Source organism: Lycorma delicatula, chromosome 5 (assembly GCF_047948215.1).
Source record: "Lycorma delicatula isolate Av1 chromosome 5, ASM4794821v1, whole genome shotgun sequence".
NCBI lineage: Eukaryota > Metazoa > Arthropoda > Insecta > Hemiptera > Fulgoridae > Lycorma > Lycorma delicatula.
The window spans coordinates 45,391,682-45,416,169 of NC_134459.1; the positions used below are offsets into that span (position 1 = coordinate 45,391,682).

At 29.8% G+C, this 24,488-nt stretch overlaps 1 protein-coding gene across 2 annotated transcripts in view; it reads left to right on the forward strand.

Annotated features, from left to right (window-relative positions):
• The window catches only part of orb2 (cytoplasmic polyadenylation element-binding protein orb2), a 382,665-nt gene extending 359,080 nt beyond the window's left edge, over nucleotides 1-23,585 (forward strand). For both annotated transcript variants that reach the window (XM_075366017.1, XM_075366018.1), the window contains exons 4-8: nucleotides 5,646-5,758; nucleotides 7,491-7,701; nucleotides 16,072-16,253; nucleotides 18,154-18,264; nucleotides 22,492-23,585. In XM_075366017.1, coding sequence (XP_075222132.1) covers nucleotides 5,646-5,758; nucleotides 7,491-7,701; nucleotides 16,072-16,253; nucleotides 18,154-18,264; nucleotides 22,492-22,608 — 734 coding nt within the window. In that variant the 3' untranslated portion in view covers nucleotides 22,609-23,585. The remainder of the gene's footprint in view (nucleotides 1-5,645; nucleotides 5,759-7,490; nucleotides 7,702-16,071; nucleotides 16,254-18,153; nucleotides 18,265-22,491) is intronic.
• The last annotated feature ends 903 nt before the right edge of the window (nucleotides 23,586-24,488 follow it).

Consider the following 24,488-nt stretch of genomic DNA (forward strand, 5'->3'; position numbering starts at 1 on the left):
ATATTTTCATCCTTTTTTCTATGATACTTGGCTTTGTGATAAGCAATATTATTCTCAAAGAAAACAAGTTTGAGTAGCACCAGTTGTTGTATCTCAGGTAGTTTACATGAATCGATAATAAAAAAAGAGGCTGAACTAAAAAATGCAGATTATGTTAAGTAATATATTAATGTTATCCTTTCTGTGGGAAATAATACGCTTATACTCTGTTTCTACTTAACTAAGGGTTAATTTCTTTTATTAATTTGTCAATTTTAATAAATTAATACTGTAATAAAATTTCAATGAGCCATAATCGGAAGTCATCGTATTAAATTTCATAAAAATTGGTTAATTCAGTTTGAAGTCAAGCAAAGTGGTAACTTATGAAAAAAAGCAAAAAAACAAAAAAATAGTTTATTACCTCACAACTTTGAATGAAATTGCTCAAATACATAGTGAAATTTACATACTAATGTAGTGGAATGATCTAATTAGTACAAGAATGTGACTTCAGAAAATATGAGTCCAGAAATGACAAAAAAAGGTTTTTTTTGCCTTCACTCCTTTATGAAAGTTTGAATAAGATCAAACACAATCAGAAAGTATCTTAGTTACATTTGCAGCATTAAATTATATAAAAAAAATTTACCCCTCCTCTAAAATTTTGAGATTTGGTACTCATAAGGTCTGTTTCTTTGACAGATTGTGATCAAAGTTAAATAACATTAGCCAATATACAGAAATCACTGTGCCAAATTCATCCAAATCAATCAACGTTTGGAGATCAAGAAATAAAGAAGCTAATTAATATCCATACATCCTTGTAGAATTTTTCATTACTAACAAATTGTTTTTTGGTTGGAGGAGTCATAAAAATATCAAGGTTACCAAAAACCTTTTGACATGCAAAATTGAATATGATCAGCATGTTTTTCCTTACTGTATAATCAGAAAGTAAAACTGAAATGAAAAAGAGGGAGAAAAAACTGTCTTTTTATGTGTGATCATTTATTAAGTAGATTTGCATTTGTGTGTGAGTGTGAGTGCACCTTCCTTATTTTTGGTATTTCTATAAGTATTATTAAAAAATTAAAGTAATTAAATAACCACCTAGAAAAGTTATTTTCTCTGAAACATATACTATTAATTCAAATGAAACATGAAATTTTATTAATCATATATATGTGAGTAGTATGTTTTGCAAGACTAAATCTTATGCAATTTTATAAATATTATTATATGAGCAGTAATTATCAGGTTTAAATGGTAATGTGCAGCGCATTACAAATGAAATAGACATTTGTGAAAGTACATCAATATTCATTTATTGTTTTGGCAAGCTTTATTGTTTTCAGTTCGTTTTTATTCAGACACATTAAATATAGATAGTTTTACTATTTTTAAATTTAAGTCGGTTAATATAATTTAATTAATTGAAATTAAATGTAATAAATATAAAAAAAGCAATTTTCTTTCAGTTATAGAATATTTAGTATGTACTTTTTCCACTTTAAAGTTCACGGGTGAGTGTAATAATTTGTATATGCATGTCACAAACACGCACTTATTGATGTGTACACGCTAATATTCATTTAAAAAAGAAGTTAATATAATTTATATTGAATTATGATTACTCAATAATTTTGGGGGAAAGATTTTGATATAAAGTAAAAAAAGCTGTTTTTCAAAATAAATATAACCAGTATTTTGAAAAACCATATAATTCTCAAGTTTATACAGCAAATTTTAATTTTCTCCTTCAGTAAAACCTGTTTATATAAAAAAAATTTCTTTACAATATGGTTGTTACTCTATAATATTTAATTTAATGCCAGATTCTTATGTTGACAGCTGTTACCATGTTTAAGTGCATGTACCATATTTTTTTACCAAATTTCATTAAAAAAAATAAAAGTGCATAAATTATGGAAGTTTTATTTAACTCATGGAGTTAAATGGAGTTTTTTTTAACTCATTCTATACTTCATTAAAGTTTATGAAGTTTTTTTTTTAAAGATCTGCCTGTTTCTAAAGCTTGGCGCATGAAAGTGTTTTATGAAAAGTGATGATAACAGGCTTGCAAATACTCTTAGTCCACATATTTTACAAATTTTTTGTAACAGGATTTTTTCCACCTATAAAGGTGGAATTCCTATAAAGATTGTCTATCACTATTGACTCAGGAAAACATGTATGTTGATGAATGTGTTCTTCCTCACTTCCTCAGTTCTTTCTTCTAGCAGCATGGTTGCCATTTTCTTCCATAAATTGTATTATGCAAACATTAAATGCGGGTGTAAAATTATTTTACATAATTTATTAAAATTCAAACTTATTCATTTACTTTCACATCTGATTCTTGTTTTGTTGTAATTGATAATCAAATGAGCAGTTGGACTACCACATTATTAACTATTAAAACAACAAAATTTTATTCTGAATTAAAATTTTTGTAGTTTAAAAAAAAATTATATAGAGTTCAAAATATTTAAATTTACAAGCTTTATACAGTACTTATAATTAAAATGCATTATACTTTTTTCTGCTGAAATCAGTAAACTAATTACAGTAAGTAAATTATGTGAGGGAATAAATTAGATTGGTAAATGCAATAATACATTGAGTCTGACGGAATGTTATTGTGTGTTTGTTAAGCTTCTTTCAGTACTTACTAAACTACTTATGTTATGGTAAGCTAAATATGGTAACGTAAATTTTATGTTCAGAAACAAGTTATAAATTTTGAGATTCTCAGAAATATTTTAAAACTTTATCAAGTTAGCGAGAAGGATTATCTTCGTTGTCATCATAAGTTTGTCTTCCTGAGTCAAGTGTATTTCCATTCTCTTCTACATAGCCCACAATTTTTAATTTTTTCCACTCTCATTTTCTTTTCTTATGACACATCCTAGCCAATTAGCTTTTCTATTTTGTATGTTGTTATTAAACTTCTATTTTCATTCACTCTCTTCATAACTTTTCTGTTTTGTCCATTTAATCTTCTCCATTATACTCCATGCCCACATTTCAAATGTCTCCAGTGTTTCTTGTTCTGTTTTTCGTAGTGTCCACATTTCACTTCCTTTCAGAATTTCAATTTAAATGTAAGACTTTACAAGACGCTTCATCAAGTCAAACTCCATCTTACTATAAAATAACTTTTCTTTTTACTTAATGTTGCCTTATTTACATAGCTTTTATTTCATTTTTTCACTTTGGCATTCTATTAATATTTTGCTTAATTATTTCTACTCTTTTACCTGTTCAATTCTTCCTTCTTTTGTGTAGACATTCATTAGCTTGCTTATTACTTGTTTTTCTTTTTAAATTTATTTTCATATTCCACCGTATGATTTCCAATTTTAAAGTCATCTGTTGAATATCCAGTACTTCATATCTTAAAAATACTTTCATATTTAAACCTCTACACAACTTATTTTTCTCCCTCCTTCATTAGTGAAGGATTATAATAAAGAATCTCCCTTTATTCTCTTCTAGAGCATATTTTTATAATATTGTAATACATATTAAACAAGGTTGAGAATAAGCAGCACTTCAGGTTTACTTCTCTTTCTAGGTTGGATTAAAAACAGTTTGTGTATTTCCTATTTTATAACTGTTTTCTTATTCAGTCACAGTTGTTTAATTATTTGTCTATCCTTTCAATTAATCCTTGGTTTTTATTATTTCCATTAGTGTTTGACATTAGAGTTTGACATGATCAAATATTTTTTTCATATCTATTAAGTATACACTTAGTCATTTACTTCTCATTAATAGTTTTTATTAGCCCAATCGCATCCCTCATGCCTCTTCCCTTCCTAAAAGGTTCATTTAAAAACTTACTAATACTATTATTTGTGATATTTTATTATAAATTTTGTATATTCGTAAAAACTAATTGTATTATTAAATAGTATATCATTTTTAAATGCTGTCTTAGCAACAAGAGAAGTCTTACACTTTCCGTCAAATGTAATAAAAACTGAAATAATGCTATACTGATTACAGAGAGTGAAGTATTTGTAATGTTTGTAAATTAACTGAATAAAAGTAAACTTCAGCTGGAGTTAATGAATATATTCCTCAAATATAGGTGAATAGAATAGAATAGAATAGAATATAGAATATCCCAACCATATAATTAGTTTCTAGGCCAAAGAAAAAACTCAAAAAACAAGAATGAAATTCTAAAGTTGTGTGTGTGTGTGTGTGTGCATGTGCGAGAGAGAGAGAGAGAGAGAGATTGTAATTTTTATGTTTAGAGGTATATTATTCTTGTTTTTTAGTTTTATTAGTAACATTTAATACAGTTTTATTTCATTACTTAAATTGCCCTCATACAACTTAATGTTTGTATCCCTTTTTTAACTACTTTTTAATCTAACTAGGAAGTTAATCTTACTAAGTTCATCTAACTAGGCAGTTAGGAGGTAGAATAGGGTTTATTAATATTAAAAGAAAAGGAAACGATTTTAAAGTTTTTACCTATTTAACAGGAGTGTGAAGGCAAATTAAGTTAATGAGTAATTAAGAAAAGGTACTTTTCTTGAATTGTTTTGATAGATTTTTTTTGTAAACATTCAACATCATCAAATTGATCAATAAAATGAAATTCTGTAGATTAATAGGAAAATGCCTGAAGTATAGAGTAAAATTACCTTTAATGTTTTTTTTTTTTTTTTTTTTACCATTATTATAAAATTAATTACAAAATAGTAAGATCAGACAAATTGGAATAGCAATATAACCAAAAACAAATTAAACGTAAGTAAAGATCAATATGGAAAAGTTATAAAAAACTTTTTCAAAAGCAATTTTAAACAAACTTGGTACACATGTGACTTACTATCTGGTAAAAGGTACTCTGGGGATAAGATACCCTAGCATCCCAATAGGTGCTGGTGGTGAAGGGGAGTCATGTAAAAATAATCGAAAACGACTGATTTTATTGTCAAATCTATCGTTTTCACAGTCGCTAGGGTAATGGGCCATAGTCCTGATGGCCCATTAGTTGTGGAAACAAGTAGAACTCTGTGACTGTAGAATCCTCTAGAAATTTTTAAAAATTATTATGTCTTGATCTTGGAGTCATGATGTTTGAGAAAATTCCAGCACCTACTTGAATCTTTGATGGTCGTATTTAAGGGAAGTTAACTCAGCAAATCTTTCAATTCATCATCTTACCTGGGCATTGTCGGGTAATCAGCTAATATACTTATAATCTTGTTTACAAGTTATAAAAAAGTTACATTTATAAAAGTGTTATAAATAAGCATCAAACAATATTCCTGACCCTACTATTATCCAAAAGCAATATCTTTTTATAACATATATCCATGTGATCTGGCATTGAGAGTTCAGTGTAGCCATCATGATTCAACGTAAATGTGTTAAATTTCTTAAAGGAATTTTGACTCTCTCTTTTGCCTGTATGAAACACAAATTTATAGCAGTTTTATATTAGTTAATTGTGTTAATTTTTAGTTTATGATATGCTAAATTTTCAATTTTTTCCAAGCGTATGAATTCTTTAGATTATAAGTCTCAGTAATATATTATTTTTGTTGTTGGGGGTACTATAAATTTATATCTGATGTCAGTAATAATTTATAATATTTAATGTAAATGTATGTTATTGACATTCATTCTTTGTATTACAGATGAAATCACAGCTAGTTTCCGTCGATTTGGTCCTCTCGTGGTAGACTGGCCCCATAAAGCTGAAAGCAAATCCTATTTCCCTCCCAAGGGTTATGCCTTTTTACTTTTCCAGGTATGTATATTTATTTATATTTTAGTTGTAATGATTTACACCTTGTGAATTAGGTTATTAGAAAATAATTGTGTACTTGTGTTGTTTTATGTGTACATGTGTATATAAAAACATCTTTTTATATTTTACTATGGTAATCTATTCAGTCAACTATTGATTATCTGTGAGCAGTTAAACCGCATTGCCATTTTTTTAATGTCTATGTATTTTTTTCTTGTTAGCTACTGCAATTTTAATAAGTGTTTGTTAATATATTATGTAGTATATACATTACTGTATATACAGTCTGTTTACAAACAGTATTAGTGATAGTGAAAATTTGTTATATGTTAATACCTATTTTGAATAAACTTTTGGATATTAATTTCATCATATACGTAATATTGTATTATAGTGTATTATATTTTAATATAATGGTGCATGTAAATACTGTACTGCAGTACAGTATTAGGTTATATTAATATATACTTCTTTATTAAATATTATTTTTGGATCAACTGTGATCTTTTGATTTTGGATTATCCACAATTTTTTTAAATTTTGGATGAATTTTAAAAAAAAGACTTGTAAAAATCCTTTTTTTATCAAAATAATTCTTATATCTGCTGGTATTATAAAATAAGTTATATAGAAAATAACATTCTATTATTATATGCAGGAAAAATTTGGTTTAGGCAATAATTTCTTCCACAACAAAAAAAAAATGTACATAATTTTTTTTTAATATTCTTAAAAAATATCTGTTTCATTCAGTCTTTACAAGGACTGTTTGGAAAGTTCTTAGCCGAATGTAGAGAACACAAGATTTTACAGATTCTTTTTTTAAAATTTTTCAATATGTTCACCATGCAATTCCATATGTTTAGATCATGACTTATCCAAATTTCTTTTGAAGTGTAAGTCATGGAGTTTTGTGGCAAAAACCTTAGAGCGTGTTTAGGTGCACTATTGTGGTGAAAGAGACGACGTCTTTTTGGGCAGATGTGGATGTTTAGATTGAATAGGTCCCTTTAATCAGGTCAGTAGTGATCCAAAAGGTACTTCCTACATTTTTCCAGATAGTCTATGAACACCACACCATGAGAGTCTGATAAAAAAACCGTAGCCAAGACTTTTTCTCCAGGTGGAACAGTTTTTACTTTGGTACACTTTCACCTTCTCCCACCCTCTGTTTGGACTGCTGATGTATAATGAAATCAATATTTCATCTACTGTTATAAAAGGTTGAAGGAACATACTGTAATTGCTTTTAAGTAAGTCTATAAACAACCTTGAGAAGTGTTCAATAAAATCACAATTTTTGGTTGACTGTTAATTAATATGGCACCCATTATGCAGAAAGCATTTTCATATTCAAAACATCGTGTAAAATGTAATGGACACAGTTTATCAAGATGTTAATGCATCCCTTGTAAATTATCATGGTTATTTGTTAATACTTGCACCAGTTCTGTGTCAATTCAAGAACTTTCCAAATGGCACTAGTATTTATAATTTTTAGAACTTTTTTCTGAGATAAGTGATGTAATTACAATAAACTTGCAAATATAATTTGATATATTTGGATGTACAGAATTAGCCGAGCCAAATCTGAGCTTTTCATATTTATCTTATTTGATTTTGATGGTTAAAAGTTTTTATCATTTATCAAATTTGGTCTAAAATTATTTATTTATTCTATTTAAAAATTATGAGAAATAAGTTTGGAGTATATTTTGTGTTCTTTTCCCAGGATGAGAGCTCTGTTCAGCAATTGATAGATGCTTGTATCCAGGATGAAGATAAATTGTACCTATGTGTTTCATCACCTACTATAAAGGACAAGCCAGTTCAGATTCGACCATGGCGGCTTAATGATGCTGACTTTGTTCTTGATGCCTCTATGCCTCTTGATCCTCGAAAAACTGTTTTTGTTGGTGGTGTACCTCGTCCTCTTAAGGCTGGTCAGTATTAAATTAGTGAAATTCAGTATAGAATTAAATGATATTATACTTGTATTTTGCAACAATTATTTGTTTTCTAAAAAAATATACGTATCGGAAATCTTTTATGTGAAATAAGTAGTTCAGTTTCCACAATTTCTGGATCAGAGGAAGATTTGTGTATTTATATTGTTTAAATATTAAGAAAAAACTTCTTTTTTTAAAACAAGCTATTTCTTTTGAGGTGGTTACAATAGTTCTTTTATCAGAATTGATAATGAGGATCGACAGGACTGTTTCTTTTTGAATTAAATGGATTATGGATACTAAAGATTGCAAAAAAAATTTGCTTTTTTCATATGGCGTAGCGGTTATTTTTGTCTGTGATTCTGTTTGTTTAATGACACTTGTGCCTCTAATTAAGACAAACTTGAAAACCAGTTAGTGGTTAAATACTAACTGCTTTTCACTGGTGTTTGATAAAACTTAAGTACTACATTTTTATAGTAGCTTTTTAAATTTCACATAAGTGAAGAGATAATCTACCATCATTATAATTCATTTCAAACATTTTTTTTATGAACAATGTGTATAGCAGGATTGAGTCAAATTGTATTTATCTTGTTCCAATATTGGATAGGAATTTAAAATTTGATTTACATAGTAATAGTGTTATAGATTATTCTGCAAGTTTAGCAATTTGAAATGTTTTCAGAGAAAAAAAAAATTGAAAATAGTGCAGACTGCAGTCTGAATTTAGTTGTGTAATATAGTATTTACATAATTGATCACAATCAGTTACATCAGTGTTTCTCAACCTTTCAGTATTTGTGACCCAATTTTCAATCATAATTTTCATTGTGCCCCCTCAAATACAATAATAATGTATTTTGACACTAAAGCTACACTACAATCTTAATTACAAACTTTATAAATTAAATAAATTTATTGATATTTGACAACACCCATCCACTGCATTGATAAAACCAGATTTGATGCTTCTTTATTGCACAAGAAGTTCCGATTTGTGTCGAACATTCTGGAATGTCTGTGTGAACATCTGCGTAAACGTGCATAAATGCTGGACCTCGTTTGATTACAGCCAGTCTCAGTCAAATTGATCCTTCTATCGCTATTGAATCTATGTGTGTGTTGTAATTTGCATTTTAATTCCAATTCATGGTATTAAATATTCACAGCAATAGATTTTTTCAGAATCATAGATAAATTTTTAAGTGAGCATTAGACACAATAGTGAAGCATTAACAAGTGCACAGACAAGTGTGGTTCTGAAAATAAATCAAGAAAATATTCTCAAGAATACTAAATTTTGGGTTTGCTAGTGCTGAAGTAATTGAAGAAGAAAAAGGCCCCTATGTATTGTTCCTCAAAAATTTTAGCATCAGACAGCATGAAACCTAATAAACTTAAATGATATTTGGAAACTATTCATAGAGCGTACGTTAACAAACTCAAAGAATTCACCAAAATTAAAATGATTTGAAAAGCAAACATCATTTTTAAAAATAATTGTGAATGAAAAAGCTTTACTTGCCTCATACAAAATTTCATATAAAATAGCCAGATGTAAAAAGCCTCATACCATTGGTGAAGAGCTTATTTTGCCAGCTGCAATTGAGATTGTAGAAACTATGTTTGGAGATAGTTTAGCCAAACAATTGCAGCCCATACCTCATCAAATGATAATGTTGCTCGCTTAATTGGTGATATAGGTGAAGATGTACAGCATCAGCTTTTCAGGAAGTTGTATGACAAATTGTTTTCAATTCAGCTTGACGAGGCAACAAATAGCAATAAAGATGCTCATTTCATTGCCTATGTTCGATTTTGTGATGGTATGTCAGCAGTAGAAGAGCTACTTTTGTGCAAACCAATAGAACTCAAGCAACAGTACTTATATTATATGCTATCTTAAATGATTTTCTAAAAAAGGCAAACAGAAAGTGGAAAAATTGCATCTGAATATGCACCGATGGCGCTCATTCAATGTCTGGAAGATTCCAAAATACACAAGCACTTATGAAACAAAAATCTCCGCAGTGTGTCTGGACACATTACATGATCCACGGAGAAGCTTTGGCTTCCAAAGAAATGACTCCTGGTCTGAATATTGTGGTAACAACATGGTTGTAATTGTAAGTTATATACAGGTGATTCAAAGAAACGGGAAATTTTGAAAGTTGTGTTGGTAGCTGTGGGCGATTGGTACCACTTGATAAGTGGCGCCAGCCTCTCTAACCTAACCTGCTATTCAGTTGTCATGGATCCTTGGAGTGGTGCGCAACGTGCATTTGCTATCAAAGCGTTTTACAAAAACAATGACAGTGTGGAGGGAGCGCGTAGAGAATTTCGCTGTTATTTTAATCTGGGATGGCACGACCATGTTCCATCAGCACATGCAATTAAAACATGGATGTCTAATTTTGAGGAAACCGGTTCGGCAATGAAAAAGAAATCTCCAGGCCGTGAGCGAACCGTCCGTACACCACAGAATGTTCAAACTTTACAAGATGCTGTCACACGAAGTCCACATCGGTCGTCTCTCAGCATCTTTACAATTGCATAGTTCAAGTGTTCGAAGAATGTTAGTGAAGGACTTGCAATACCATCCATACAAGTTGCAGATTGTCCAGGAACTGAAACCGAACGATGCAGTTGTGCGAGCACAATTCTGTAATGTAATGCTTCAGAAGATAAATGATAACGAAGAGTTTGTTCACGAACTGTGGATGTCAGATGAAGCGCATTTCCACCTCAGTGGATTTGTTAACAAGCAAAATTTCAGATACTGGGCACAAGAGAATCCTATGCAGCTACACCAGCGTCCGTTGCACAGCCAGAAAGTGAGTATGTGGTGTGCTATGTCATCTTACGGTGTTATAGGCCCTTATTTTTTTGAGGATGACAACGGTCTTGCGATTACAGTGACGTCGGCTCGTTACGTAGCCGTGCTTGAAAAACAAACCTTTGTTGTGGAACAACAAAAGAGATTTCCACCGATTCTTAACACAGCCTGGTTTCAACAAGACGGAGTAACGTCACATACTGCACGAATATCGATGGCAGCTGTACACCGATTGTTTGGACAACGTGTCATTTCACGAAATGGTGACATTAGATGGCCTCCCAGATCGCCTGATCTCTCAGCTTGCGATTACTTTTTGTGGGGTTACCTTAAAAGCAAAGTGTTCTACAGTCGACCTGCTACAACGGAAGAACTGAAGGCAAAGATCCGAGAAGCAATTGCGGAAATTCCAGTCGAGATGTTACGTCAAACCATGAACAATTTAACGAAGAGACTTCATGAGTGTTTATGTAGAAGAGGAGGTCACCTGGAAGATGTCATCTTTAAAAAATAAACTAAAATGTATGTATCCTAAAATGGCAACATTTGTACAATTACATGAAATAAAATTCATTTTCTAAAAAAAATGTTTCTTTGATTATTTCCCGTTTATTTTTTTAATTATTTTAATTTAATTTAGTAAATTATTTATTTTTTTTAATTTCCCGTTTCTTTGAATAACCTTGTATAAATGAGACCCCTAAAATCAGGAATCTTTTCTGCACTTTGTAGCGATATGGGTGCAGTACATTCAGCGTTACTGTTTTATTGCAAGGAAGATGGTTATTATATGGGAAATTTTTGCAAAGTGTTTATGAATTAAGAGATGAATTAGCCATTTTTCTAGAAGAGGAAAACCGACTGGAAGCCAACAAGTTTCAAGATAGTTTATTTGTGATGGATTGAGCTACCTTGATTCTTCAACTCCAAGGAGCAAATACACATTTGTTGGATACGAGTGATAAAATTAATGCTTTTTATGAAAAAACTGAAATTATGGAGCAAAAATTTAAAGCAAAAAACCTAAAAATGTTTGCAAATGTGGATAAATATGTTAAAACTTACAAGGCTGAAAAACAACATGTAAAACTTGTTTTTGTAACCATTGAAAATCATTTAGCCATGTTGACAAAGAATTTTTTTAGTATTTTCTTGCTGACGATAACTTGGTCGCAAGTTATGAACGGGTTAGGGATCTGTTTCAAAATACTCCCGAAGTGCTCTTGACTGCCAAAGAAGAAATCTTCTTAGACTTCACGGGAAGTGGAGAAATCAAAAGACAATTTAGTAATAAATCACTCTTTGAATTTTGGGCAGGGGTGGGTGATGAGTTTTTTGCACTGAAAACAACAGCAGTTCATACAATATTACCATTTTCAACATCCTACACTTGCGAAACCGGATTTTTTGTGGTACCTTCTTTGAAGAAAAACTATAGATGTCAGCTAAATATAGAAAAAGAACTCTTTGTGTCTATTTCTAATATTAAACCTTCCTTTGAAAAACTTTGCTCTATAAGACAGGCCTAAGGGAGTCACTAATAATTGTTACAGTTGTTTTTTAATTTATTTAAAAGTTAATTATTAAATACATTGTGCAGTAGTACTGATATAATCCTATTTATAAGTCTATTATGTCAGGGTAATGTGTATGTTATTATTTATTTTGTCAGAATGTATTGTGTTTTGGTTTCCTTTCAGTAAATTAATACATTTTTTTAATAATTTTTCTTTTCGATATGCTTGTGTTCCCCATTTAGTGTTACCATGCATCCCCTAGGGGGGGCATGCCTCACACTAAGTTACGTAAATACTAAATTGTCAAATTCGCTTGAATGTTGTATAAAGCCTCTTTAAAAAAAATAAATATATATTTAAAGATTTTTTTTCTTCAGTCATTTGATGGTTTGATGCAGTTCTCTAAGATGCCCTATCTAGTCCCAGTAGTTTCATTTCATTTCATTTCAGTATACCCCGTACATTCTACATCCCTAACAATTTGTTTTACATATTCCAAATGTTGCCTGCCTGCTCAATTTTTCCCTTCTACCTGTCCCTCCAATATTAAAGCAACTATTCCAGGATGCCTTAATATGTATTGTTTCTCCCCTTTCATCCTCTTCAACTTCCTCTTCTTCCTCTATAACTCTATTTTCTATTTTATTTCCTCCATATAACTCTTCAATATATTCCACCCTCCTATCGACCTTTCCTTTCATATTATAAACCGGTGTATGATATTTGTTTAACACATTATTAGATTTTAATTTATGTACCATAAAATTTCCTTAACTTTCCTGTATGCTCCGTCTATTTTACAATGATTATTTCTCTTATCACTTCTGAACACTTTTCTTTAATCCACTCTTCTTTCACTAGTTTGCACTTCCTGTTTTTATAGTATATCTTAATTATCGATAAATTTCCTTTTACCTTCTTCATCACGAGCATTCTTATACTTTCTACGTTCATCCATCAGCTGCAATACATCCTCTGATATCCAAGGTTTTCTACCATTTCTCTTTGTTCCGCCTAAGTTTGCTTTTGCTGATTTAAGAACTTCCTTTTTAACATTCTCCCATTCTTTTTCTACATTTTCTACCTTATCTTTTTTTACTCAGACCTCTTGCGATGTCCTCCTGAAACTTTACTTCCTCTTCCTCAAGCTTCTCTAAATTCCACTAATTCATCTGACACCTTTCCTTCAGATATTTAAACCCCAATCTACATTTCATTGTCACTAAATTATGGTCACTACCAATGTCTGCTCCAGGGTAAGCTTTGCAGTCAACAAGTTGATTTCTAAATCTTTGCTTAACCATGATATAATCTGTCTGATACCTTGCCGTATCACCTGGCTATTTTCATGTGTATATTCTTCTATTATGATTTTTAAACTCTGTATTGGCAATTACTAAATTATACTTCGTGCAAAATTCTGTAAGTTGGTCCCCTCTTTCATTCCTCTTGTCTCGCCAATATTTACCTACAATATTTCCTTCCTTACCTTTTGCAATCCCCTTTTATGTGTAATTGCTTTGTCAAATATTTTTAATAATTATTAATAAATTATTATTATTAATAAATCTAAAAATATAATTGATTTTAATTTTTTTGCTGTCTATAAATGCATCCCAACCCTGTAGGGGAAGACACCCACCTAATGATGTTATGGTCGCCACCTCCCCTTCCATTCCTTGCCCTGATGGGCTTTGACTGGAGTCGTCTATCACCCTCTGACTGTGTACATTTCATAGTAATAAGCCTGGCTTCGTTGGGATGCCACCGATGTAAATGCCTCGGTGAACATTTACATCGGCGATTTGTTAACTCAGCTTTTGCTTTCACTGTAGGCCTCATCCGTGTATATAAATACAATCAGAAGAGGACAAACAAATAAATGAATGTCACTGTTCCTAAATTCAGAACAATTTTAAAATATGCATTTGTTACTGGAGTCAGCCTATATTATGTAATATTAACTTTCACAGTTTTATAAATATAAATATTTTTAAGAGTCACGTAAAAGGTTTAATGAAAAAAGCTGACAACACAGTTGTACATGTTTTCTGTCATGTGTCATAATGGAAAGTTTTACAACTGTGGGTTGTTTCTGATGTACGGCTTACACACTTAATTTAAAATGTTCATTTTATTTAAATATAATTTTTTGTTTATTTAATTCAATGAATCTAACTAAAGCACGTATGCATACTGTATCTATATCATGCAGGTGTAATGGTACTAGCAGCGATGATTGGCACTAACTGAACTAATATAATTTTGCAACTGACATCTAACAAATTTCACTACAGTCTGCTTGTATGGCCAGAAGACTGGTGTAGTTATGAGGCTTAATGCACCAGGTATTGAGTTGACTGGGGGATTGAGTTTGAGATCCAAGCAGATCGAGTTAATTTTTTATAATTTAAATGTCATTTATTTATTTAATTCTACTGCTCACCTCTGATGTCACACAATATACCAGACGACTATAACAGCAGTTTTTTGGGAGGGGGTGTGATTTTACAAAAAAACATTTTTGGTAAATATTGTTTTTTTTTTTTAATCTTTAACAAATGTGCCTAAGAAGAAAAACATGATTTTAATTAGGTGAGATCTCAAAATACTGAGGGTGACCTTGCTCTACAGCCTCCCCCCTTGACCTTTTAAGTTGAAAATTTAATGGCATCAATATATAGAAATAATCTGACCAAGTTTGGTTAAAATCAGTCCAATAGTTCTGGAGATATAAGGTGATATAAAGCCCAACACCGAACACATATGTACATACAAATATTAACATCCTGAAAATTTCTGTCTAGTTTTTTGGGTTCCTTAGGTGTCAAAATGTGGAGTCCAGTGAAGGACCAATTACAATACTTTCCCTTCTAGACGGGAAATTAATTAAAATTCTTATTTTTATTTTTTTATTTCTGGTGTTTGAAAGATAAAATTAATTGATTATAATTAAATATTTTTTAATTTATTATATCATTTTTACTTTCAGACTTTCTCCTGTTTGCAACCACAAGTATTTTTGCAAATCAGGGAAGTTTAAGTTTCAGTTGTTAGTAGTAAAATTTATTTTAATTTTTTTATTATAAAAATATGAAGTATTGTGAAGTATGCAAAATTTATCACTGGAAGTAATAATAAATAAATAAAGTTTATAAAATAAAAGTTTTTTTTTTTGTAAATTTATAGTGTTAAAATTAAATTAAATTATATATTATTTTTATCAGAATAAATAATAATGTAGCATAGTTTGTGTTAATGTAACTTAATTATTACCTTGCTTTTGTTAATGCATTGTACTGTTTGTTATCTTACACTCATAATTCATTGAATGTTTCATATTATAACCTTTCTTAGGAATTTGTAACCAATTTTGGCAGTATACAATTAATGCAGTTTGAAGCTGTGAAATTTTAATATACTTGGAGTTTTTAATTTGTATATGTTTTCTCAGAGAATACTGATTTTAGGTACTGTCTCAGTTTATGAAATCTGCTCTGAACCAAAACTTATTACAAAGTTCTTTATCTGTTGTCATTTACCATACCTTTTCTAAGCCAGCTTTTTCAAGCTTCAGAGATAGCTTATTTTCTTTAAAAAAAAAACTTACACTGCTCATTTCTTTTTTCTTCTTCTGTCTTTTTAGTATTGTTGTTTTCTTGAGCATCACTGAATCTCATTTAACCATCAATGTACGTAATGTTTTAGAAAAACCTGTCCCTTCCCTTAACAGCAGTTGAAATACCACATAAGTAGTATTTCACTCAGCCTTAAGGAGGTCTTTGCTTAACTCTATCAAAAACGTTAACTCTGTATCAGAAACATCTTTCAATAGCTAATAGCAGAAACACCGATACTAAATTCCAAGCAGACATTGACCGTGGATAAAACAACTCCAGAGTTTATTTACGATGTAGGATAACTGAAAATCTTACAGTTAAAACTCTTCCATACGTAAAGTTTCATGTTTGTAAATTTTAATTTTAATTAAGTTTTATCTTATTTCAGTTGAACTGGCTATGATAATGGACAGATTATATGGAGGAGTTTGCTATGCTGGTATTGATACAGATCCTGAACTTAAATATCCTAAAGGTGCAGGACGTGTTGCCTTCAGTAACCAGCAGAGTTACATAGCTGCAATTAGTGCTCGATTTGTCCAGCTGCAACACGGTGACATTGATAAAAGGGTTTGTATAAGTTTTTGCATATAAATAGAGTAAGGTGTAAATAATAAAATTTCAGTGCTAAATTTTTATTCTTTAAGCTAATTTAAGATATGATTGGGGTTAACATACTCATTTATTAAACAGTTTTGGTGTAACATAGTAATTGTGCATTTGTACAACGTAGATGACTGGCTAGACAGTAGTGATAATTTTACAAATCACAAGCAAAATGGTGTGTATAAAAAAATGTATACAAATGGAGTATTTATTTTTTTTACGTTAATTGAAATATATAATTTGATATAAATAAAAAAAGCAAAATGATTAAACCTTACTTTGCATTACATTATGTTTACTTAATTTGAGGGGCATTCAGAAAGTAAACTCCATCTGGCTATAAATAAAAAACCTGCACAGATAAAAATATTTTTTTATGTACAACTTAAAACTACAGCTTTTAACTATTTTTTCAACATATTATTCAGTGCCTTCTTCATAAAATTCAGCTGCCTGGGTTCTTAGTCAACCTTTCATGGCATTTTGAAGTTTGTCCCCTAGTCATCAAAGTGCTGCAATGCAAGCCGTTTCTTCATGTGAGAGAAGAGATGGAAATCACTCGGCGCCAAGTCCAGCTTGTAAGGGGATTGATCAAACATGTCTCATTGGAATTGATTTTGAAGTTCTTCAAGCACTGTGAGGACAAGCATTGTCATGCAAAAAATACAACGGATGACAGCATACGTTTTTCTGAATGGCTCGCCTAAGTTTCTTCAAAGTCTCACAGTAAACTTGCATCAAGTGGCTTACATCGCAGTACTTCGATGGCGATGACAAACTTCAAAATGTTGTGAAAGAAGAGTGAAATGTTTATTAAATGTAAGAGTCAATTTACCCAGATGGCTGAATTTTATGAAGAAAGTAAATTAGTGAAATGCTATGATATGCTTGAATTTAAATGGTGTCTAATATTGAAAAATAGTTAAAAGCTGTATTTTATTTATATGTATTTTATGCAGGTATTTTATTTGTACCCAAATAGAGATTATATACAAACTACATTTCTGTATTGTACTCCTAAAAAAAAAAAAAACATTGCACTAAGCTTCTATATTTGTTTATATGATGAAGAAATTGTAAAACTAGGAGGCTGTGGAGAATAATAAAATGTGTACCTGAGTTTTTTGTCATGGATAATCCTCATCTGACTGCAATCCAAGAGAGATTAGTTGATCACTTCATATTGGGAGAAATATATTTTTACCTCTATCAGGAACAGTTGTTATACCTTATGACAATTTAGTATTTATGAGATAAATAACAACAAATATTTAAGCCAGTTCTTAGATGATGACTATTTATTTAATCCTGGAATTTGTAGGTTATCAAAACTACTGGTCAACCTCACTTCAAGTATGCACCAATCACAATTTATGTTATTTATTATTTTTGAATGAAGTGTTTATTTTTTTGAAGATTATTGTTTCATTGACTTTGAAATAAGTTTCCTTGCCATGGAAAAAGCACTCTTCATTTGGATCCAAAGAATTATTAATTTTTTTCTTATGTGATTTTCTTTTTCTTATGTGATTCTCCATTATATTAGCTTTTTGGCTTGGGATAAAACAAATATTCTGATTCAGTGAAGTTTGTTTAGACATCCTGAAATTTTTCATTTATTTACATATAATTCCCTACTAATAGAATTGTGCACTTTATGAATTTTTTGATTTCATAATTATTACAGAATTATTTTTCATCAAGAAATAACTTGAAATATTAAATTTTACTTCCCTTTTAAAATTGTACTGTATTTTTTCATTTAATTTTTGTCAGGCAAATTTGTAGTTATGTAATTTTTTTTCTAAATCTTTATTCTATACTTATGTTTAATCGTTGTCTATATTTGTATCTTAATGTACAGGTGGAAGTGAAGCCATATGTTCTTGATGATCAGATGTGTGATGAATGCCAAGGACAACGTTGTGGTGGAAAGTTTGCTCCATTTTTCTGTGCTAATGTTACTTGTCTCCAGGTATGTATGGAAATTCTGTTTGACAAGTTTTAACATCTTTTCTTATATTTGTAATTAGATTATATTGAAAGACTACATCTAATATATCTGAGTAGCATATTAACTAAACCCATTATCTATAATCTTTTCTCTTTGCTCCAACATATCCGTCTTCTCCCTTGAAATCATGTAAATCTCATAACCTCTCCCTTTCACAGCATTTTTCATGATGTTCATTATGCAGTTATTTTTTAATGTATGCCCTATCCAGTTTGTATGTGTCTATTAATGTGTCCTTATTAATGGTATATTTGATTTCTTTTCCACTCGACCTTACTTGTTCCTTTGTAAGTTCATCTCCTTCTTACGTTGTAATATAAAATAGTAACTGAAATATGTACAATATTTGTTGAAGGTTTAAATATACAGGTGTAGTCTATAGCTCGGTTTATCAACATTTGCAGAAAAATTACTCTTAAAGACAGGACACAGGCACAATCATCAAAATATAGTTCCAGTAGGATTATGAAGAATAGGATGAATAAAAGGAACTGTACATTTTAGTGAAATGGTATACAAGCTCTGTTCGGAAAATAACCAAACTTTATTTTTTTAATCTTTATTATTAATTTTACAGATTATTGGTCCCTTTAAAGTATTCCCTTCCCCTATTCACATACTTTTCCCAGCAATGTTTCACTTTGCGAAGCAGTCCTGGATAGCTTCAGTTGAAACGGTCTTTAAGGTCCATAATGAATTTGCTTTGATGTCATCAACAGCATCCTTTCATCACTGATTTTAATTTCAGAAATAAGAAAAAGTTGCAAGGAGCCAGGTTTGGCAAGGAGGACAGTCATCTGATTTTTGGCACAAAACTGATGAATCAACAAAGCTGTATGTGCAGGTGTATTTTCATGGTAAAGGTGTCTCACCATAAGTTGTCTCATCAAACTCTGGTCTATTTTTCTGGATTTTTTCACATAACTGTTGTAAAATGCCTTGATAGTAAGCACAATTCACTCTTTCACCTTGAGGCAATAATTCAAAATGCATAGTTCCATTAAAATCGAAAAAAAACAGAGAGCATTACTTTAACATCCGGATCAAGACTTGACGTGCTTTTTTGGGGCGTGCCAATCCTTTGCCAATCCATTGTGATGATTAAACTTTTGTGTCAATGTCGTATTCGTAAACCCAGCTTGAATGAATGTTTCATCGTCATTAGCTTATCCAAGAAGTTGCCAACAAATTTCCATTTGATGCTTTTTCTGGTGTTTTGGTTGTCAAATGAGGAACAAACTTTGATGCATGTTTAATTTTTCAGTCACAGTCTAATGACATGATCCAGTTGAGATGCTAACCTCTTCTGCAAGTTCTCCGACAGTCAATCGGCGATTTGCACACACCAGATGTTGATTCTCTGATCATGAGTGTTATGAGTAGAATGCCTTCCTGGTCGAGAGTAATTTTCAATTGATTTATGACCACTTTGGAATTGTGAAAACTATTCGTAATATTGCATATGACCTGGAGCATCATCTCCGTAAGCTTGTTTCAAAAGTTGAAACATTTCTGTGAAAGTTTTCCCCAGTCTCACACAAAATTTTACTTATTGTTGCTTCTGAAAATCGCACATTACAAAAATCATTACTAACACTTGAATGTGTTGCACAAATAACAATAACATAAAAACTAGATGAGACATCAACAATCCAAGGACTTGTTGTTATAGAGGAGGTTATGCAAAACATAATGCTGCCAACCACACATCACTAAATATCTCCGTAGGTGCTTAATTAAAAATATTCGTATATTATCTGAACAGACCACAAAGATGTGTGAAAAATGAAAATAGTAGGGCATAAATGTTTTAAAGGAATAAGAATTGGTGGAAGAAGAAAAAAGTAATCAAACTTTCTTGTAGATGGTTAACTATTTTCAAAGGTTGCAATGAGTGCGTTAGAATTGTAACAAAAAATGTAGAAGCAAGGACTGTGGAAATAATTATTAAATGAAAGATACAAGTAATTTTTTTAACATTTCTAATTACAATATTCATTATTATAGTATTTGGTGTACAGTATTCATTAGAACATTGCAGAGTACAAAACTGAACAATCAAATATTATGCATATGTTAACTGCTTATAAAAAAAATCACAATCAAATAACAAAAAAGTAATAAATTTAATAATAAATAAATTATTTGTTTAATAAATTGTTTTTATACTATTATTAATCATCAACTTACCATATTTAATAACAGTATACAGATAATATAAAAAAAAAAAATAGTATAGAAATGAGAATAGTTTGCCAAGGCAAAAATTACGAGGGTTGTCTGGAAATTTTTGAGCCTCAACATAAAGATGGCAGCACTTGTCAACAAAAGTTATGGAGAATGTATTTGCACATGTGTTGAAAGGTACTTGCTAAATTTTCAGTAACTTAAATTTTTTTTAATTTTTTGAAGTCATTGTGAGTGTTTTTGTGAAAATGGAAAAAATTGAATATCTTGCTGTGTTAAATACTTGTATTTGAAAGGCAATACGCCTATGCAAATTAATTTGGATTGACCTGTATGAAAAAGTGTTATTACAGAATTTTTGCCACATCCAAAAATAGAAATAATAATTAATTACAACATATTATTCCACTAATCTAATGATGAAATTATAAATTCTTTGTCTTTCATTAAGTAGATAGTGGATTTGTGTCCTTATTGGGCTTTAATGTTTAATTTTTCATCATTAGCATCAGTAATTGTAATTAGTCTAATAGCTGAAGTTACTTTAAAGACAGATAAATTAACTGTTGGTATTATTTGTAGAGAATTTTATATATTTATTGCTCTTTGTTGTACTACACAAGTTTATATGATATCTGTGATTCTAATTTTTAATATTTTGTTCTGTGAATAGCATAAATAAATACATGTTTTTAAGTAAAAAGTATGCATATAATTGTAATAAATAGAATTTGAATTTGTTAACAAAATTTATCACAGAACAATGTTTGCAGATGTGAACAAGAATTTTGTGCAGCAAGTAATTAAAAACATAATTAATCTTTTTTGAACTTAATACTTAATATTTTTATAGAAACTTCTAAGGAATCCTTTTGTATAAAAAATAAGTTCATTGCCTTCTTTTTACATAAAAAGATATTATTAAGCATTTTAAAAATAAAGAGTAATCTGTCTACTTTTGTAATTTGTAATTACTATATTTTAAATCTAATCTATTGAATACCAAGGATACATACATAGCACCCGTGGCTCCTCACCCCTTGGTGCTCTAGTATAATCTCTGCTCCATATTTCACTAGATCACCAGTGTTTGTATTTTTTAGTATCATTTTGGTTGTAATATGCAATGTATAGTGCGTCATTCAGTGTGATATCAGTTTTGTACTTCAGTTAACAGTTTGGCTGATAAGGTTCTTTACAGCCAAAAACACAGCTGTAAATTGTGAAGAAACTCATACCAAGTGAAGAATTAAACGATTCTAAAAATGAAAATAGTGATGAAGATTTTGATGGTGAAAATGACTTCATCTTGGATGATAAAACTGATGTTGTGGCTTATGTCATATAAAAAATGTACCAGTAATGATGAACCTGTCATTGAAGAAACTTTTGAAAATAATATATAAATCTAGAAGAACTGACAATATATATATAAGTGTGGTTATATATATTTACTAGGACCAAAAACGACATCATACTCGTGTGTGCCAACCCTTGATGTCTGTTAACCTATAAACTGTTTTTACTTGTCATAATTAACTATTAACTCATTCTATATAAAACAAAACATCATTATGTTTAAACTCAAAAATTAATATTTAAAAAAAAAGCACACTATTGATGCAGAACATTTGTAACATACTACACATATATCCCTAACAAGTTTTTTTTTTTTTTTTAATAAATTTATCATTAAATATTTCCTGAAAATTATATTTTGTTAATTTGCAGACAGTGAATACTATTGCCTCAAATCTACTGCCATCTGCAGTAGAACTCCAAACATATGTAATTTGGATATGGGAAGGGACAAATGTATTGCACTCTCATAGTTTCATAATTGGATTAGAGTGGGCACAGTTTTCTCAGTTTGAGAAAGTAAATTTCTTCCCTTAAAAATTTACAGAAATACTTCTCCAGGTATCACTGGAATATGTGGATAATTTTAATAATTATAAGTTTTTCACTTGTATTTCATGTTTTATTTTTTACTTTTTTCAGTATTACTGTGAGCATTGTTGGGCAACAATCCATTCACGCCCAGGACGAGAGTTCCACAAACCACTAGTGAAGGAGGGTGCCGATCGGCCACGTGCTGTACCATTCCGCTGGTGTTAACCCAGGGGCTTTTTAGCACAGAAAACCTAGGCAATTCTGTAGTTAGCGTAGTCTTCTACGTTCATGCATTAGTCTAATTCTCTTTTTTAAAACAACTGTTTAATACATATATATATATATATAATAATATATATAATTTAATCGTTCACAACTCAAACTATATTTTAGATGTCTTGCCTGTTGTGTCGGTGAGTGGAGCTAGTCTGTATTTAATCACTGTTACTTTTCACTCACGATTGGTGAATTTTATATATTATATTTTCCAGGGTATTTGTACATATACATCAAACAGTCAAGTCATCTAATAATATTATAATAATAACATTAACAATAATAATAATAATAATGAAATTTGCTCTACTGATGATAAGAGGAGATAGAAGCTTTGTCAATCTTTTCATAAAAAAAACTTCCATGTGGTTTTTGTTGTTACCTTCATATTCTCCTCAACTTCTTTAATGTATTTTATACTTTTCCTTTGTGTAAATAGTCATGTAAAGAAAAAAGAAAAAAGTAAAATAAAATCAGTTAATTCATTAAATAAAACCAAATAAAATGTGTGTATATATATATATATATATACACACACACACACACACACACACATGCACATAATGCATTTGAACTATTGGCTAGTTCAGATTATATGATTATTATTTGTTTTAAACACATTTCCTTTAACAATGTTATTTTATTTTTTTTTTTCTTCTAACTATACTCACGTATACATAAATAGATAGTTAACAATTTTTCTTGTACATAATACTATACTACGATTCTATACATACATATATATATATAAGTAACCTGAATAGTTTTTTAATAAAAATCTTTTCTCATCAACCTGTTTATATACACCTGTCAGCGTGATTTAATTAACTTTTTGATACGTTGCCTAGTTTATTATTGTATGATTACCTGATGACTTTTTAACTTATAAAATGTATATATACACTTTTATAATCAAAGGATATAGGGAGTTTCTTTATATATATAAAGGAAAATAATATATATATATATATATATATATATATATATATATATATATATATATATATATTATATAAAGTCTCTCCCTGCTATGGACCAGAAGAGAAAAAAAAGAAAATGTCCCAGATATTTGTGCGATTATATTATTGTCGCCTATATTGTGTTTGTCTGTGCCCACTACTACTTATAGTAATAACTGATACTACTATTTCTGTATTAATAATTACTAATACTTGCTGCTTCCAGCCCTGTGCTATAATAATAATAATAATGTTTTGTGTAAATGTACTTTTTAGCGCTAATAATCTATGCTGTGTTGTTATTAGATTTTTATAGATTTTATTTTGTTTGTTAAAAATTGATTAATATTATTTTATATTCTAGTGTGATTTTCTCAACAAAAAAAGAACAATAAGGTTAAATAATCTTTAGGTTGTTATTATAAGGAAAAATGTTTATTTTTTAACAAATTTTTAATTGTAATTTTGTAAAAAAAATACTTTATTTAACACATGTACAGCAAGTGTATAGTTGTGCGTTATTAAAGTAAATTTGTTGATTACAGTAAAACTCCATTCATCTGGTTAAAAGAAGGACAAATGCAATTTGGGTAAATAATAATGTATTAAAATCAAGCTGGACACATTTTCATCAGAATAATTTGTTAGTATTTACGCTGTTGTAGCAGAATTTAAAAAGACTTTTTTAAATTAATTCTGTACTTTACTTATATCGGTCTGAAAGTTTATGATTTTTATAAAACATAATTGTTTAACTCTTATTATAAAAACAATTTTCAGAAATATAAAATATTCTTTTCAAGCCTTTTTCTGAAAATTGCTTAATGAAATTTTTTTAAATTTTATTTTGAAAAGGAAAAAAATTTATTT